The 20,472-nt window shown below is 46.8% G+C and overlaps 1 protein-coding gene across 1 annotated transcript in view; it reads left to right on the forward strand.

Annotated features, from left to right (window-relative positions):
* The first annotated feature begins 470 nt into the window (after positions 1–470).
* Positions 471–20,472, forward strand: part of NSFL1C (NSFL1 cofactor) — a 41,126-nt gene continuing 21,124 nt past the window's right edge. The window contains exons 1-3 of the mRNA XM_040437771.1: positions 471–626; positions 9,804–9,904; positions 13,748–13,822. Of these exons, the coding sequence (XP_040293705.1) occupies positions 522–626; positions 9,804–9,904; positions 13,748–13,822 (281 nt within the window). The 5' untranslated portion in view covers positions 471–521. The remainder of the gene's footprint in view (positions 627–9,803; positions 9,905–13,747; positions 13,823–20,472) is intronic.

Here is a 20,472-nt window from a genome sequence, read left to right on the forward strand (position 1 = left end):
TGGGGCACTGTGGATGTCACTGTTATGGGAGCACTGTGGATGTCACTGTTATGGGAGCACTGTGGATGTCACTGTTATGAGAGCACTGTGGCTGTCACTGTTATGGGAGCACTGTGGATGTCACTGTTATGGGGGCACTGTGGATGTCACTGTTATGGGGGCACTGTGGATATCACTGTTATGGGGGCACTGTGGATATCACTGTTATGGGGGCACTGTGGATATCACTGTTATGGGGGCACTGTGGATGTCACTTTCAGGAGTGAATTTTGTCAATATTTCTTCAGTCTATTCCACAAGCATCTCAGTACTGCTCGGCATGGGAGCTGTACTTACAGTTGGTAGCTCTAGACCTCGGTTATTATGGACTGACCATATTTCCAGCAGCTGGTAACAGGTCTACAACGCACGCGGCTCGGTTTCCGGGGGACAGGTTACGCTGTGACACAGGCCGTCGCCCTGGGAACGTTGTGCGCTGGGGCCGTGTTTCCGGGGGACAGTAGGTGTTGCTGCACAGTAAGATGGCGGCTCAGCAGGAGGAAGCGGTGCGAGAGTTTGTGTCGGTGACCGGCTCAGAGGAGGAGAGAGCGCGTTTTTTTCTCGAGTCCGCCGGCTGGGACCTGCAGGTAACGGAGGAAGGGAGGTTGCAGAGGCGGGAGGACAGACGCGGCACATGGGAGAGAGAAGTGGGGCACCCGGGCTGGAGATCGCACTGTCATCTCGCCTGACCCACGCGAGACAGATCCACGGCCCCTCCCCTCCTGCCTTGCTAGACCCCACAATCCCCTTATAAATGTCTCCCCCCAGGACTACAAGGGTCTCCATGCTTTTGAGCCCTTCTTGTTGTGGGGTTTGCAGTTCCCCATCACTCCCTCCTCTTAGTTGGGTCAGGTCTGTCACCGCTGTCTTATACAATGTGCCATGAACTGGGAGTTAGATATGGCTTGTGTTGTGCTTTATGGCGGCGCCATATTTTTCATTGTATTATGGGGTGTGAAAAAATAGAAAATTTTTAGTTTGGGGTGCGGTCTGTTTTGTCACCAAAATATTTAATTACAAATCATATGAACCTGTCAGTCTGTGCGGTGCGGAAGCCTAGAATCTATCGGCTACAAACCTGTGCGGGCGTAATTTCACAGCTGGCTGTTTGTTACAGTTGTCTGGTCCAGACACATCCCCAGCCAAGTGCCCCTTCTGTCCTGATGTTTTGTTACAATGTATCATTGCAGGTAAACATGTATTGCCTGGACTGGATGCAGTTGTAACAGATCCTCCGGTGTGAGTGGTCTTAGGTTTGTATGGTTTTTTAACATGTTTTTATTAAAGGGGTTCTTTGGGCTCCTAATGACCTATCTTCAGGATAGGTCATAGGTATGAAGCTAGTGGGGGTCCGACACTCGGGACCCCTTCTGATCAGATCTTTCAGGCTGCCACGGTGACCAAAAACTCATAATATACAGAGCGGGAGCAGAAGGCTCCATACAAAGTGTAGTTTCTGGTGCCGGATGGGGGCTGAGCTGCAGTACCCTGACATGGCCACTACACAGCGCTGTCTGCCTGCAGTTCCATACACTATAGACTCTAGTGCTATGGCAGCTCCAAACAGCTGGCAGGTGTCGGACCCCCACCAGTTTTAAATTGATGACCTATCCCGAGAATAGGTCATTAATATCTGTAGCCAGAAGAACCCCCTTAAATCATGTTAAGGGGATGAGGGGAGAACGATCATGTGGCTTGGGATGTCTTGGGCTCTTTCACATCACGTCTGATCCTCTATAAGGCTGTGCACCCCCTGACGGAAGGCTATGCCGTATGCCACCGTATATAGTCATACATGGGCATGTGTTTCTCATTGCCCCCACTTTAAAAGTAAGTGTGCATACTGGGGTATACAGCTTTGTCATGGCCCGCTGAATCGGACAGTACAGTCTACTGCACTTTCTTTTATAGTTAAAGGGGTTATCTGAGTTATTTTTTTTGTTCTTTGTATGTTTCTAACTAGGCAAATGTAGGGACTTTACAATTCACTTACTTTATCTCCAGTTGCTCCTTTCTCAGATGTCACTGAGGGTCACATGACCTGTGATGTAAGCCTCTCTCCCTGCTCTGATGATGTTTCGTGCACAATCCTGAGAGCGCAGATCTGTGCCTTTACATGAGATGAGACATCACTGTGCTGGCCACGCCCCCCTTCACTGCCGGTGTTCTGTCACTCCGCAGATAATCGCCGTGCAGCGGCTGAACGGGCTATCGCAATGCACTGTGGGAAGAGGGATGCCGCGGCGGTGCATGCTGGGTGACATAACGGTGATTGGAGGATTTGCAGGGGTGTGTGAGGCTGCTGATTGGTGGATTTCCGGGGGTGTGAGATCTGCTAGAAGAGACTCGCATCTCGATAAAGTCCACCAGAATGACAGAACACTGGCTGCTGCTTTTTGCTCTCACCCTGGATTAAACATTTAACCCCTTGAGCTGCACAGACTCGGGGCTGAAGGCTTTACTGAGTAGCTGCAGGCAGTGAGGAGACAAATGTTGGGCACAGGAGCTGACAGACTGGAGGAGTTCTGCAGAGCATTGCACAAGAACAGGTAGGGGGAAGATCCTGTGTGTATCAGCAGTGTCATTGTACAGCTGGGACTTGTAGTCCTACACATACAACATGCTGCTGAGTCTCCCAGCAGGCAGAGACGTCACTCAGGGCATTACTTGTATTCACTCCCTTAGCAGTGTAGGGGGAGGGGCAGAGATTGTTGTTATTGCGGGTAAGCAAAGGGCCAGAAGAGAACCAGGGAAACAAGGAAATAGATATTTTTTTTGCCTAAATCTTGCTTAGCTTAGTTATATACATTGCTGACCATCAGATTTACAGTGCTATATTATTTTTTTCACAACTCGGAAAACCCCTTCAAAACAGCTGGATAAATGCTCCCACATACCGGAGGCTAAAGGCGCACAGTACGGTGAATGGTGGCCTATGGATGCATTCAGCACGTTCATTAAAAAAGCTACATGTGAACATACTAGGGTTGTTGCGGGTATCGAAATTTCGATACCCAATCGATACTTTTGTATACTTCTATACTGGGCTGCGCCTCTGCGCAGTCTAGTATCTCTGAACATGAGCGCGCTGCTGTCAGCACGCTCATGTTCTCTCAGCAGCAAGGTGCCACCAATGAGAAGAGAGGGACGGAGGAGGGGCGGGCGCACTGCGCCACCAATGATAGTACTTTTCCTACACAGAGCCGCTCCGTTCGCCCGCAGTGCCCCATTACTGTCTCCTCTCCTGCTCCACATGCTGATTACTATCGGAGGGATGAGGAGGAGACATCAGCTTCACTAGTGGGGGTTCCTTCTCCCTGCGATTGGGGACAGCGCTACAGCCAGGGAGAAGGAACGCCCACTAGTGAAGCTGATGTCTCCTCCCCATCGCTCCGATAGTAATCAGCATGTGGAGCAGGAGAGAAGACAGTAATGGGGCACTGCAGGTGAGCGGAGCAGTGCCCAGGAATAATGGTGAGTGCTGGGACATCGCTGGGCGCCGCTCTGTGTAGCCTAATACTTAGTCTGGACCCAGGAAAAGTAGACTTAAACCCATAATACAGGAGGCGTGTGCCGGCAGCAGAATCGCATTGCCGGCACCCTGCCCTTGACAGGAAGCTGCGATCAGCGGCAGTTAACCCCTCAGGTGCGGCACCTGAGGGGTTAACTGCCGCTGATCTGCCAGTACCCGCCTCCTGTATTAAGGGGTAATTATCATTGGTGGTGCAGTGTGCCCCCCTCAACCCCCCATCCCATTAAAATCATTGGTGGCATAGTGCGCCGTCCCCTCTCAACCCCCCAGTATTAAAATCATTGGTGGCAGTGGCCACAGGGTCCTCTCCCCTCCCCCTCATTGGTGGCAGTGGCAGCTTCTGATCGGAGCCCCAGCTGTGTAAGCCTGGGGCTCCGATCGGTTACCATGGCAGCCAGGACGCTACTGAAGCCCTGGCTGCCATGGTAATATCCCTGATGCTGTGTGCACAGAGCACAGGGATAGTGTGAAGTCCTATTCACCATGATAGAGCTTTATCAGGGTGAATAGGACAAGGGGTGAAAGATCCCAGGTTCTGGCCCCTAAGGGGGGAAATAGTTATTAAATAAAAAGTGTAAAAGGAAAAAAATCCCCCACCAAAATATTAAGTATGAATCACCCCCTTTTCCCAATTTCACATATAAAATGTATAAATAAGAAACATATTACATATCGCCACGTCAGAAAAGTCCAAACTATTAAAATATAAAAAAAATCTATGCGGTGAACGCCGGAACAGAAAAAATAAATAAAAACTGCGCGATTCGCCATTTTTTAAAATGCAAAACGCACGTGGCTTTTTTGGTTTATTTTTTTTCGCATGGTATCGAGTATCGCAATACTTTTTCATGGTATCGAAACCGAATAAAAAAATTGGTATCGCAACAACTCTAGAATATACCCTTAGCCGTTTTATCAATCTTGCACAGCCTCGACAGCGCTCTGCTCTCAGAAGGAAACCGGCCAACCCTCTGTAAACACCTGCAGTAAAGTACTTACCAGACGGATCCCGCGCTCTATTTACATGACTGCAGCAGTGACATCTCACAGACAACACGTGACCACTGCATGCAGTCCCTGACCTCATTGGATGCACAGCCATTGAAGCCAGCCATTGACTGCAGCGGTTACGTGATGTCACCTCTGCAGTCAGGTAAATAGAGCCCAGCGGGGAGAACCGGAGCAGAGGTGCGGGATCTGTCTGGTAAGTACTTTGCTGCAGACGGATCGAGAGGGTTGGGCAGTTTCCTTCTGAAACCAGACAACCCCTCTAAGTGGTAATGTCCAGTGGCCAAGGAAGAGGATGGAAGGCTGAGGGGGCTTATGCTACTCATCAAGAAGCTACATCTGACTTATCCTTTATGTATTACTGATGGGGGCGTTTCTCAGTAGTAAACAATAGGGATGATTTAGTCAAGGCATTTAGCATCAGTGTGTTTGGGGGAGGGATGGGGGACATCTAGAAAATGCAATGATCTTGTACTAGCTCCACATATGTCAGTTGTCCTTCCTGCCTGCCAGCTGTCACACAGCACCGCACCCTCCCTCCTCACTGGTACATACTGCAGATGGTGAGAGGCTGTGGACACAGTGAGAAATACAAACCATGACCGGATCCTCACTACACCAGGGTGGTGTCCCAAACCACATGACTGAATGAGCATCCAAATCCTATGTAAATTCTAGGGATCTGGATCGCCCCAGTGCAGAGTTTTCACCTCCAGCTGGTTGTGAGCTGCACTGGGTTAGTATAAGGGTACTTTCACACTAGCGGCAGGACGCATCCGATAGGCCGCTATTTCGCCGGACCGCCGCTCCGTCCCCATTGCTTCTAATGGGGACGGGGGCGGAGTTCCGGCGCAGCACGGCAGTTCGCGGTGAGAAGCCGCCGGACTAAAAAGTCAGACATGCAGTACTTTAAGTCCGGCGGCCTTTCGCCGTGCACTGCCGTGCTGCGCTGGAGCTCCGCTTCCGTCCCCATTATAGTCAATGGGGACGAAGCGGCGGTCTGGCGGCATGGCAAAATAGCCGCAGGACTGATCCGACAGGGTGAACAGCCTGTCGGATAAGTCCTGCCGCTAGTCTGAAAGTCGCCTAAAGCTGTATGGTTTTCAGGTAAAAGGAGGACTCCAGAAGCCCACTGAATACTTAATCTACAGTCGTGGTCAAAAGTTTTGAGAATGACACAAATATTACTTTTCACAAAGTTTGCTGCTAAACTGCTTTTAGACCTTTGTTTCAGTTGTTTCTGTGATGTAGTGAAATATAATTACACGCACTTCATACGTTTCAAAGGCTTTTATCGACAATTACATGACATTTATGCAAAGAGTCAGTATTTGCAGTGTTGGCCCTTATTTTTCAGGACCTCTGCAATTCGACTGGGCATGCTCTCAATCAACTTCTGGGCCAATTCCTGATTGATAGCAACCCATTCTTTCATAATCACTTCTTGGAGTTTGTCAGAATTAGTGGGTTTTTGTTTGTCCACCCGCCTCTTGAGGATTGACCACAAGTTCTCAATGGGATTAAGATCTGGGGAGTTTCTAGGCCATGGACCCAAAATGTCAACGTTTTGGTCCCCGAGCCACTTAGTTATCACTTTTTGCCTTATGGCACGGTGCTCCATCGTGCTGGAAAATGCATTGTTCTTCACCAAACTGTTGTTGGATTGTTGGAAGAAGTTGCTGTTCGAGGGTGTTTTGGTACCATTCTTTATTCATGGCTGTGTTTTGGGGAAAAATTGTGAGTGAGCCCACTCCCTTGGATGAGAAGCAACCCCACACATGAATGGTCTCAGGATGCTTTACTGTTGGCATGACACAGGACTGATGGTAGCGCTCACCTTTTCTTCTCCGGACAAGCCTTTTTCCAGATGCCCCAAACAATCGGAAAGAGGCTTCATCGGAGAATATGACTTTGCCCCAGCCCTCAGCAGTTCATTCACCATACTTTCTGCAGAAGATCAATCTGTCCCTGATGTTTTTTTTGGAGAGAAGTGGCTTCTTTGCTGCCCTTCTTGACACCAGACCATCTTCCAAAAGTCTTCGCCTCACTGTGCGTGCAGATGCGCTCACACCTGCCTGCTGCTCAACAGCGTCCTCCACAGATCCCCCCCATAACGGCGTCCTCCACAGATCCCCCCCCATAACGGCGTCCTCCACAGCTCCCCCCCATAACGGCGTCCTCCACAGATCCCCCCCCATAACGGCGTCCTCCACAGATCCCCCCCCATAACGGCGTCCTCCACAGATCCCCCCCCATAACGGCGTCCTCCACAGATCCCCCCCCCATAACGGCGTCCTCCACAGATCCCCCCCCATAACGGCGTCCTCCACAGATCCCCCCCATAACGGCGTCCTCCACAGATCCCCCCCATAACGGCGTCCTCCACAGATCCCCCCCATAACGGCGTCCTCCACAGATCCCCCCCATAACGGCGTCCTCCACAGATCCCCCCCATAACGGCGTCCTCCACAGATCCCCCCCATAACGGCGTCCTCCACAGATCCCCCCCCATAACGGCGTCCTCCACAGATCCCCCCCATAACGGCGTCCTCCACAGATCCCCCCCATAACGGCGTCCTCCACAGATCCCCCCCATAACGGCGTCCTCCACAGATCCCCCCCATAACGGCGTCCTCCACAGATCCCCCCCATAACGGCGTCCTCCACAGATCCCCCCCATAACGGCGTCCTCCACAGATCCACCCCATAACGGCGTCCTCCACAGATCCCCCCCATAACGGCGTCCTCCACAGATCCCCCCCATAACGGCGTCCTCCACAGATCCCCCCCATAACGGCGTCCTCCACAGATCCCCCCCATAACGGCGTCCTCCACAGATCCCCCCCATAACGGCGTCCTCCACAGATCCCCCCCATAACGGCGTCCTCCACAGATCCCCCCCATAACGGCGTCCTCCACAGATCCCCCCCATAACGGCGTCCTCCACAGATCCCCCCCCATAACGGCGTCCTCCACAGATCCCCCCCCATAACGGCGTCCTCCACAGATCCCCCCCATAACGGCGTCCTCCACAGATCCCCCCCATAACGGCGTCCTCCACAGATCCCCCCCATAACGGCGTCCTCCACAGATCCCCCCCATAACGGCGTCCTCCACAGATCCCCCCCATAACGGCGTCCTCCACAGATCCCCCACATAACGGCGTCCTCCACAGATCCCCCACATAACGGCGTCCTCCACAGATCCCCCACATAACGGCGTCCTCCACAGATCCCCCACATAACGGCGTCCTCCACAGATCCCCCACATAACGGCGTCCTCCACAGATCCCCCACATAACGGCGTCCTCCACAGATCCCCCACATAACGGCGTCCTCCACAGATCCCCCACATAACGGCGTCCTCCACAGATCCCCCACATAACGGCGTCCTCCACAGATCCCCCACATAACGGCGTCCTCCACAGATCCCCCACATAACGGCGTCCTCCACAGATCCCCCACATAACGGCGTCCTCCACAGATTCCCCCCCCCCCCCATAACGGCGTCCTCCACAGATTCCCCCCCCCCCCCCATAATGGCGTCCTCCACAGATCCCCCACATGACGGCGTCCTCCACAGATCCCCCACATGACGGCGTCCTCCACAGATCCCCCACATGACGGCGTCCTCCACAGATCCCCCACATGACGGCGTCCTCCACAGATCCCCCACATGACGGCGTCCTCCACAGATCCCCCACATGACGGCGTCCTCCACAGATCCCCCGCATGACGGCGCCCTCCACAGATCCCCCACATGACGGCGTCCTCCACAGATCCCCCACATGACGGCGTCCTCCACAGATCCCCCACATGACGGCGTCCTCCACAGATCCCCCACATGACGGCGTCCTCCACAGATCCCCCACATGACGGCGTCCTATGGGAAAATCCAAGCAAATAGACCTCTAGCACAATTCCCTTTAAAATATCGCATCGCACATCGTTATCGCAATTTTTAGGGCCCTAATCGCAATCGCACAAAATTCCCATATCGTGCAGCCCTAGTGTGTAGGGTGAGGAGACCCAGTGTACTCTCCCCATTAGCTGCATCTGTTTCATTAAAGGGGTTTTCTGAGTGTTTTATCCTCAGGATAAGTCTCTAGTATGTGATCGGTGGGGATCCAACTTCTGTCACCCCCACTGATCTGCTGTTTGAAGAGGCTGCTTCCTAGGCCAGTGACATTATCATCATTCATCACCTCAAGTAAATGGTGCTTAGCTGTGATATCAAGCACATTCACTATCCAATGGACGGCGCTGTGCTTGGAAAGCTGCGAGGAGGCTGTGGCGCTTACCTTAGCCCAGAGGCCTCTTTAAACAGCTGATCAGATCACATACTAATAAGGCTACTTTCACACTAGCGTTCGGGGCTCCGCTTGTGAGCTCCATTTGAAGGGGCTCACAAGCGGCCCCGAACGGATCCGTCCAGTCCTAATGCATTCTGAGTGGATGCGGATCCGCTCAGAATGCATCAGTCTGGCACCGTTTGTCCTCCGCTCCGCTCAGCAGGCGGACATCCGAACGCAGCTTGCAGCGTTCGGGTGTCCGCCTGGCCGTGCGGAGGCAAACGGATCCGTCCAGACTTACAATGTAAGTCAATGGGGACGGATCCGTTTGAAGTTGACACAATATGGTGCAATTTTCAAATTTTATTTTATTTTTTTCATGGTAATGCAAACGGATCTGTTCTAAACGGATCTAAGCGTTTGCATTATAGGAGCGGATCCGTCTGTGCAGATACCAGACGGACCCGCTCTGAACGCAAGTGTGAAAGTAGCCTAACCTATCCTGAGGATAGGTCATCAGTATAAAACACTCAGAGGGCCCCTTTCAGCAATGGCCTGAATAGGCCCCAGCAGACAGCAGGATACCTTAGTACATATAGGTCAACATACTACTGTTGGTGGCTCTCTCTTAGCTGCATTATCTATTGGAGTCTGAAATCCACCCCAATCACATCAGAGGCTGCTGCTTTGTCCCTGCTCCATGCTTTACACTGCAGATCTGCTTGCTCTGACTGGATACTGTGTATTAAGCACAATTATACCAGAAGGTCCATGTGCAAAAAGGCTGCTTTTGGAAATATATTACCTTTTTTTGTGTGGTCTGACTGCAGGGTGTCAAGAGATTCATTTCAGAAAATACCCGAACCTTCTTTATGTATCACAGCTGTTTTTTTGATAGAAAAACCTTTAAATTTTCCATTTTCCTCCTCCTAGCTAGCACTGGCCAGTTTCTATGAGGATGGAGGAGATGATGAAGACATAGTGACACTACCACAGCCGCCCCCAGGCTCCACTTCTCGTGGTTCTGGACCCAGGTGAGTGCCCGAACACTGGCACGCTTCCTTCCAGAAAAAGGGAATTTTGCAGACTAATATTGATGGCGTGTCTATAGGAAGAACCGTCAATGACAGATCCGGGGGGGCAAACTGCTGAGACCCCCAATGAGCGTAGAACTCTGGGGCTTCTATGGCTTTTCCCCAGGACAGCATATCTCCATTCAAGTGAAGAGGCAGGAGCAAATCTGTGCAGGGGAAAAGCCAAAGCCTGTGACTCACTTTATTCTAGTCAGTAAGGCTTGATTTAAATCATAGTTTTCTACGTAAAGACTAATTCTTGCTGGTATAACTTATAATATGCAAGTAGATGAAGATTTTTAGAACAGCAACTTTTCATATTAGTTTGATTAGGTTGATTCTGTATTCATAGGTTTGTAGAAGTTAGGATTAAGGTCTTTTTCTCAACTCTGTTCATGTCAGGGTGGATAGAAATCAATGATTAAAAAAAAAAAAAAATGATTTTTTTTATTTAAATTGGATTTTTTTTATATAAAATGCTTTTTGAGGAAAATATATTACCATTCAATGGTTATTCCATCATGAAATAAAGATTCACTTTTTAAATTATGTAGAATAAGGCTGTATATGTTTAATTTTTTTGGTAAATAAATTTCATTAATCCATTCACAATGTCATGCTCTTCCAGAGGTTTTTGTAAGATTATTGGGCAGTTTCTCTGCCTACAAGATATTATCACAGATGCTTGGTTTACTTTTGCAGTTCTCAAAACTGAATTTGACTCAGCAGCGATCACATGCCTCTTCTTCACAGCAAAAATGTTATAACATGAACCAGGGTGGATTTGATTTAAATCAAACTGATTTAAATCACTAGTCAGTAAGGCTCGATTTAAATCATAGTTTTCTACATAAAGACTAATTCTTGCCAGAGATTTTTGTAAGATTATTGGGCAGTTTCTCTGCCTACAAGATATTATCACAGATGCTTGGTTTACTTTTGCAGTTCTCAAAACTGAATTTGACTCAGCAGAGATCACATGCCTCTTCTTCACAGCAAAAATATTATAACATAAACAGAGTTGAGAAAAAGACTCCTACAAACCTATGAATACAGAATCAACCTAATCAAACTAATATGAAAAGTTGTTGTTCTAAAAATCTTCATCTACTTGCATATTATAAGTTATACCAGCAAGAATTAGTCTTTATGTAGAAAACTATGATTTAAATCAAGCCTTACTGACTAGTGATTTAAATCAGTTTGATTTAAATCAAATCCACCCTGGTTCATGTTATAACATTTTTGCTGTGAAGAAGAGGCATGTGATCTCTGCTGAGTCAAATTCAGTTTTGAGAACTGCAAAAGTAAACCAAGCATCTGTGATAATATCTTGTAGGCAGAGAAACTGCCCAATAATCTTACAAAAACCTCTGGAAGAGCAGGACATTGTGAATGGATTAATGGAATTTATTTACCCAAAAAATTAAACATATACAGCCTTATTCTACATAATTAAAAAAACGAATCTTTATTTCATGATGGAATAACCTTTTGGATGGTAATATATTTTCCTCAAAAAGCATTATATATAAAAAAAAAAAATCAGATTTAATAAAAAAAAAAGATTTTTATTAGGGATCGACCGATTATCGGTTTTACCGATATTATCGGCCGATATTGAGGATTTTGAACGTTATCGGTATCGGCATCTATTTTGCCGATATACCGATAACGTATTGGGAACACAGAACGCGCTGCTCTCAGCGCGTTCTGTGTTCCCTCCGCAGCACAGGGGAGAAGGAAGCAGTGTCTCCTCCCCCTGTGATGCTGCTGCCGCCAATGGCAGGAGAGGAGACAAGAGGAGGGGAGGGGCTGTGGCCGCTGCGCCACCAATGAAGATGAGTCTTTCATTAATTCATATACAGGAGGCGGGAGCTGAGAATCACATAGCCGGCTCCCGACCTCTATGAACGGCAGCTGCGGTCCACGGTAGTTAACCCCTTAGGTGCCGCGGATCGCAGCTACCGCTCATAGAGGTCGGGAGCCGGCTATGTGACTCTGCAGCCAGCTCCCGCCTCCTGTATGTGAAAGAGAGGTATCTTCATTGGTGGCGCAGTGCGCCCCCTCAAGCCCCCTAGTATTAATCATTGGTGGCGCAGTGCGCCCCCCACCCCCATCCCAATAGTAAAAACATTGGTGCGCCCCCCCCCCCCCAGTATTAATCGTTGGTGGCAGTGGCCACAGTATCCCCTCTCCCCTGCTCCTCCGATCGGAGCCCCAGCAGTGTAATCCTGGGGCTCCGATCGGTTACCATGGCAGCCAGGACGCTATTGAAGCCCTGGCTGCCATGTTCAGCTCCATGCTGCTGTGTGCACAAAGCACACAGCAGCAGGGACAGTGTGAGCTCCTATTCACCCTGATAGAGATCGATCAGGGGGAATAGGACGAGGGTTCTAGTCCCTAAGGGGGCTAAAAGTTAGTAAAAAAAAAAAGAAATATTAAGTATAAATGAAAAAGATCTACAAAAAAAATAAAATAATAATACACATTAACAAAAAACATTAATTTTCAGCAGATTTGTGTAGGAAATTTTTTTTTTCCTCAAAAATAAAAATACCCAGAATATCGGTATAAATTATCGGCTATCGGCCTGAAAGTTGACAAATTATCGGTATCGGCCCTAAAAAATCAATATCAGTCGATCCCTAATTTTTATCCACCCTGATTCTAGATATCAGTGGGGCCCCAGAGGTCCAGCCATGATGATATTTTCTGTGTGTCCCATTAATATTGGTCATCAGAAAACCACTTTAATGGGGTTTTCCATTTTTATTTGCCTCCCAGCCAGCAGTACCTGTGGAGAAATCCATACTCACCTGCTCTCTGCCTGTTCGGTTCCAGCTCCTTGGTTCCCTGGCTCTCGTCACTTGACTTCCTATCCTCATTTGTCAACTTCTGCACAGACAGAGTCATGTGTGCCACTGCAGCCAAAGACTGGCCTCAGTGGTGATGTGTCCCTAAACAGCACTGAGCCTGGGAGCCACGGAGCCGGAAAGGAGTAGTGAGAAGCAGGTGTGTATGTAACCCTGGCTCATGGAGCAAATTTAAGAAAAATAAACCTGGAAATCCCATTTAATGGGGTTTTGTGGTAGGAAAATATTGATTACCTGTCTTCAGGATAGATCTTCAATATTTGCTGGTTGTGGTGTTACAGTGAGCGCTGGGGCCTCCTCACAGTCTGCCAAGCAAAGTGCTTTTCATTGTATAGCGGCTGTGCTTGGTGTTGCACCTGCACCTAGGCCATGTGATCGATGAACATGACATCCGTGGCCTTTTAAAACAGCTGATCGGCAAGGGTGCCAGGAGTTGGACCCCGACTAATGAGGTATTGATTACCTAACCTGAGGAAAACCCCTTTATTGTATAACTTCCTATCATAAATCTGGTTGTGGGCCTTGTGTTTATTTTCTCAATAGGGTCACAGTTGGCCCTTCTGTGAGTGATGTGAGCATGCTCCTGGGACCTGAATGGCTCCAGACAGGGAGAATATTTTTTATGCAGTCTCTCGGGAGGATTCAGGGCTGAGCCACTTGGAAATGATGCACCACCCAGCATCGGTAGTACATCCTAATGCTCCTGCTGTCACATTTTCCTATACCAACGTGTGTTTGGGGCTTGGACCGCCTGAACTGTTAGTGCAGCAGCTGTAAAGTGAGACACTCCTACTTCTGCTGCACTGCACCCTCAGCTGACAACTCCTGACTACTACAGAAATGAGTTTGGCTCCCTAAAGTCTTCTAAACCCTGACAGCCCGTGTATGACCCAAAGCACTAACTGTTTACTCTTGCCTCTCATTTCAGTGATCACAGGGTGACGTCTTTCAGAGACTTGGTGCACGCACAGGAAGAGGAGGAAGAAGAAGAGGAAGGGCAGAGGTTAGAATTAATTTATATTTTCCAGGTGTTGAGCTGTGCTAGATGTTTTGTGGATGACTCCGATATTGACGCCTATGTCATACCTGCAAATTCATGGGCGATGGCAGTGTAATCGTTCACACGGGTAAAGGAAGCTGAGATATAGCGAGCTGTTTGTATAAGTCACCTGAGATTCCCTTTTCGTCTGTGAGGGTCAAAAAGCCAAGAAACTTTACTCTGACCACATTGCTCATGTCTCAGCTTCCTGCGCCACTGTGAATAGGACATGGAAGGAAGAGGCAGGCGCAGCCACAATAGGGATAATGAATACTAGAAGTTCCTGACAATGCAGACCACTCTATAGAGGGCGCGCCAGGGATGATGAGTCTTATGTCTGTTGAAAAGGTTTTTTGTACGTTTTGGATATTGTTTGCAGAAGAGATCAGGGATGTTTGCCATTACCTTTCTGAATGGGATATTATTTTTATTTTATAAAACTTGTGAAGGTCTGTAATTCCAGCTACAGTATATGACCAATCACCAGAAAACTGTCCTACTTGTCCTGATTTTGACCACAGGGGGCGTTTATTATTGTAGTTATATTCCAGTACATAGCAATATTATAAAACAGTCAGCATTTCCTATTAAATGAAGTAAATGTGCAGGAGCACATCACTGTGTCACCTTGGCATGGTGGATGGGCACAAATGATTTTGATCAAAATATATTTGCTAATTGCCTCATATTCATTTACACTCCTTGACAAAAAGGATGTCCTGCACATACAGTCCTGATCAAAAGTTTAAGACCACTTGAAAAATGGCAAAAAATCTTATTTTACATTGTTGGATCTTAACAAGGTTCCAAGTAGAGCTTCAACATGCAACAAGAAGAAATGAGAGTGAGACCAAACATTTTTTAAGCATTCAATTAATTGAAAATAACGATTAAACTGAAACAGGCTGTTTTTCAGCTGATTTTAGGACCACATGCTTTTAAAAGGCCAAATCTGTGCAAAGATGTGGATTCATTGTCATTTTCTGTCAGGTAGTCACACGTTGTGATGGCAAAAGCCAGAAAACTGCATAAGCAGGGTCTCTCACAGCGCGCCATCGCTGCTGAGGTGGGACGAAGTAAGACATTTCTTAAATGATCCTGAGGGTTATGGAACAAAAAAGTCAAGTGGAAGACCCAAAAAAAAGAATCAGCACTGAGCCGGAGTATCCAATTGGCTGTCCGTCAAGACACTGGATGATCCTCGACCCAAATTAAGGCCCTTACTGGTGCTGACTGCAGCCCCATAACCATCAGACGGCATCTGAGACTGAAGGGCTTCAAAAACAAAAAACGTCTTCAAAGACCTCGTCTCCTTGAACGCCACAGAACTGCTCGTTTGGACTTTGCAAGAGAGCACCAAACATGGGACATTCAAAGGTGGAAGGAAGTTTTATTCTCTGATGAGAAAAAATGTAACCTTGATGGTCCTTATGGTTTCCAACGTTACTGGCATGACAAGCAGATCCCACCTGAGATGTTTTCTACGCGTCACAGTAGTGGGGGCGTCATAATGGTCTGGGGTGCTTTTTCCTTCAGTGGAACAATGGAGCTTCAGGAAGTGCAGGGGCGTCAAACGGCCGCTGGCTATGTCCAGATGTTGCAGAGAGCATTCCTCATGACTGAGGGCCCTCGTCTGAGTGGTAACGACTGAGTTTTTCAACAGGACAATGCTACAGTACACAATGCCCGCAGGACAAGGGACTTCTTCCAGGAGAATAACATCACTCTTTTGGCCCATCCTGCGTGTTCCCCTGATCTAAATCCAATTGAGAACCTTTGGGGATGGATGGCAAGGGAAGTTTACAAAAATGGACAACAGTTCCAGACAGTAGATGGCCTTCGTGCGGCCGTCTTCACCACTTGGAGAAATGTTCACACTCACCTCATGGAAACGCTTGCATCAAGCATGCCGAAACGAATTTTTGAAGTGATAAACAATAACGGCGGAGCTACTCATTACTGAGTTCATGTTTGGAAGTTGGATTTCTGTTTTGGTTTATTTTATTTTTTATTTTTTTTGGAGGTGTGGGCCTAAACTTTTGATCAGCTGAAAAACAGGATGTTTCAGTTTATTCGTTGTTTTCATTAAATTGAATGCTCAAAAAATGTTTTGTCTCACTCCCATTTCTTCTTGTTGCATGTTGAAGCTGTACTTGGAACCTTGTTAAGATCCAGCCATGCTAAATAGGATTTTTTTCAAGTGGTCTTAAACTTTTGATCAGGACTGTATCACTGAGCTGTTAGTGTCCCCCTATCACTATTAGGGGCGTATGACTATCGTATGTGATGGCTCCCCAGATCATCATACCCCCAGTTCGGGCAGTGTGTCGCTCCACAGCAACAAGGCAGGATTGAAGCACTCACCACAAGGACTCCATGCTGGAACCCCACTGTCATCAGATCCCAAACTAAACCTGGTTTTGTCACCAAAGACTATACAGTTTCCGTCTGTAGCAGTCCAGGTTTCTCATTCACGACACCACTGAAAATGAAGGTGTCAGTGGCAGGCCATGTAATGGTCGTCATGACACCAGATTCCCTTCTGCTAAGCTCCTGGAAATGGTCTAGGCAGAGACAGGGGGTGTGTAATGAAGGTGCCATCTATGTCTGGATGGTGGAGAATGAAACTGTGGGAGCTGCTCGTGCTTGTTGGTGGATCAAACTATCCTCTTCTGGTTGCCTGTGCCATTTGGAGCCTGTTCACTGTGTGAAAGTCCCCACATAATCACTGCTCCCAAAACAACCTAACAGCTAGTTCAGAACAGCTTAGATGGTGGGCAGTTCTTTGAAAGGACTATCCTGCTTCTCTGAGTCCAATGATGCGCCTCCTCTCGGCAAAATATATTTTTGTGTGTTGTAGAGGCATGTCTAGCAGTCAACGATCTCTCACCTAGAGGTACACTACCCAAAAGTAGCCTCTGATAGCCTTTTTATAGGGCAGTGAAGGGGAAGGGGGGAGTACTAATTACGACCTCTTATGGTATGCCCCAGTGTCTAATCAGACCATTCTACAGGGTGGGCCATTTATATGGATACACCTTAATAAAATGGGAATGGTTGGTGATATTAACTTCCTGTTTGTGGCACATTAGTATATGTGAGGGGGGAAACTTTTCAAGATGGGTGGTGGCCATTTTGAAGTCGGCCATTTTGAATCCAACTTTTGTTTTTTCAATAGGAAGAGGGTCATTTGACACATAAAACTTATTGAGAATTTCACAAGAAAAACAATGGTGTGCTTGGTTTTAACGTAACTTTATTCTTTCATGAGTTATTTACAAGTTTCTGACCACTTACAAAATGTGTTCAATGTGCTGCCCATTGTGTTGATTCACACACTGATAGCAACACCGCAGGAGAAATGCTAGCACAGGCTTCCAGTATCCGTAGTTTCAGGTGCTGCACATCTCGTATCATCTGAAGGCAATCGTCTATGCTGTGAAGATACGAGATGTGCAGCACCTGAAACTACGGATACTGGAAGCCTGTGCTAGCATTTCTCCTGCGGTGTTGCTATCAGTGTGTGAAGAGTGGGAGAAGAGGGTTGCATTGACAATCCAACACAATGGGCAGCACATTGAACAAATTTTATAAGTGGTCAGAAACTTGTAAATAACTCATGAAAGAATAAAGTTACGTTAAAACCAAGCACACCATTGTTTTTCTTGTGAAATTCCCAATAAGTTTGATGTCACATGACCCTCTTCCTATTGAAAAAACAAAAGTTGGATTCAAAATGGCCGCCATGGTCACCACCCATCTTGAAAAGTTTCCCCCCTCACATATACTAATGTGCCACAAACAGGAAGTTAATATCACCAACCATTCCCATTTTATTAAGGTGTATCTATATAAATGGCCCACCCTGTATAATAATTTATATCACCAACCATTCCCATTTTATTAAGGTGTATCCATATAAATGGCCCACCCTGTATAATAATTTACATATCTCAATCATAAATGCATGCTGAGTTTTATAGCAAACCGACATTTCTATCTGAGTGCGTTGTTTTTGTTGTCAATGAGTGTATATACTGTAGTAAATATAACATTAGAAAAAATGTACAGTCTATAGTGTTTGCAGAGTGCTGTTTAGTTTTGGTTTTACTACATTATTATAATATTTATATTCTTTATCAAATTTCTTTTTATTTGAGAAAAGTACAAAGTCGTGTAAAAAGTCATACATCTCGTGTCCAGGCGCAGCTGGATAAGTGCATATTCAGCAGCCACAATGTATTCAAGATGATTGCATACACAACTCAAATAACAAAATGAAATGTGTGAACAGATAACTGACAAGGGAGGTAAAACAAGACAAAGGAAGATGAGAAGAGGGGAAGAGGGGAGAGGGGGGGGGGGGGAGGGAAAAAATTTGATGCCAATCATAATCTTAAATCAGGACATATCTAAGCCTAGAATTTGCGATATATTTTCCAAGGAGACCACATTTTTACAAAAACTGCTCTAGAGTGGTTTTCCCAGTGGGCTAGCTCTTCAAACCGATATAATTGGTCAATTTTCTCGGTCCACATCAAGAACGAAGGGGCTGATTCGTTTTTTCCATAGTAAAGGAATCAGCAGCCGAGCTGCCGTAATAAGCATGGTTTGTAGGTTATACTTTGAAGGGGTAAGCGTGCTATTTGGGCACCAGAGCAACAGGAGTTTTGCTTCTAGGGTAATCTGGGTGTTACATATCCTGTTTATAGCTGCTTCTACTTCTACCCAAAACGGTTTTATTTTCTCGCAATTCCACCAAATGTGAGATAATAATATTTATATTCTTGTACATTGGGGGCAATATTATAGTAGTTATATTCTTGTACATAGGGGGCAATATTATAGTAGTTATATTCTTGTACATAGGGGGCAATATTATAGTAGTTATATTCTTGTTCATAGGGGGGCAGTATTATAGTAGTTATATTCTTGTACACAAGGGGGCAGTATTATAGTAGTTATTTTCGTGTACATAGGGAGGCAGTATTATAGTAGTTATATTCTTGTACATGGGGGCAGTATTATAGTAGTTATATTCTTGTACATAGGAAGCAGTATTATAGTAGTTAGGCCTCTTTCACGCGAGCGTGACTGATTAGGTCCGGATGTGTTCAGGGTGCGTTCAGTGAAACTCGCACCATTTTGCAAGTTCAGTCAGTTTTGTAATTTTTTTCCGCACGGGTGCTATGAGTTTTGATGCGTTTTTCACGCGCGTGATAAAAAACTGAAGGTTTACAAACAACATCTCTTAGCAACCATCAGTGAAAAACGCACTGCACCCGCACTTGCTTGCGGATGCAATGTGTTTTTCACGCAGCCCCATTCACTTCTATGGGGCCAGGGCTGCGTGAGAAAGTGCAGAATATAGAGCATGCTGCGATTTTCACGCAATGCAGAAGTGATGTGTGAAAAACAACACTCATGTTCACAGAGCCATTGAAATGAATGGGTCAGGATTCAGTGCGGGTGCAATGCGTTCACATCACGCATTGCACCCGCGCGGAAAACTCGCTCGTGTGAAAGGGGAGTTAAATTCTTGGACACAGGGATCAGTATTATAGTGGTTACAGTGGCATGCAAATGTTTAGGCACCCGTGGTAAAAAAAATACTGTTACTTTGAACATTAAAGGGGTTGTCCCGCTGCGACCCACACCTATATTGAGAACGCAACTGCCCACCATTCATTCTCTATGGGGCTGCCAAAAATAGCCGAGTGCTGGTTCGGCTATTTCCATCAGGCCCATAGAAGTGAATGGAAGCGGTGGCTGGTCATGCGAGGTGCGCTACCATTCACTTCTATGGGGGGCGTGCTTGGTGGTGGCCGGACTGGAGTCCTTCAGACATCATCTTGTGGGGTTCCATTACCGATATAGGTGCAGACCTGCACCTATAAGACAATTGGGGCATATCCTATCCTGTCTGTGATGAGACAACCCCTTTAAGCAAGTTGAAGATGAAATGATCTCCAAAACACACAAAGCTAAAGATGACACATTCCTTTTGTATTTTAAGCAAAAATAATTGTTTATTTTTATCTTTTACATTTTAAAAAATAACAAGGAAAAGGGCCTGAAGCAAAACTTTGGTTACCCTGCATGGTTAGTACCTAGTAGCATCCCTTTTGGCATGTATCACAGCTTGGAAACGTTTTCTGTAGCCATCCAACAATCTTTCAATTTTTGTTTGAGGGATTTTCTTCCATTCTTCCTTGCAGAAGTTATCCAGTTCTGTGAGATTCCTGGGCCGTCTTGCAGTCGTTGCTCTTTTAAAGTCTATCCACAGATTTTCAATGATGTTCAGATCAGGGGACAGTGAGGGCCATGGTAAAACCTTCAGCTTAATACAGTATTAATCCGAATTTTTGAACTAAGCGACTTCATTTGTAACATCCAAAGCTTACTTCGCTCATCACTAATCATAATCCCTGACAAGCGGAGCAGAGAGAAGGATGAGGCAGCTCTTTAGCTCAGTGTTGTGAAGTAACCTATCCTCCTGTGTGATTAGGACAGGTTTTGTGTGTAATAATAGGATGGCGGCCATTTTATTTCCCCTTTATGATTGCTCCCCAGACAAAACAAGGCATTCTAATTAATGAAAGGTACTTGGAGAA

The sequence above is a fragment of the Bufo bufo genome, chromosome 6, assembly GCF_905171765.1.
Source record: "Bufo bufo chromosome 6, aBufBuf1.1, whole genome shotgun sequence".
In the NCBI taxonomy this organism is placed as follows: Eukaryota; Metazoa; Chordata; class Amphibia; order Anura; family Bufonidae; genus Bufo; species Bufo bufo.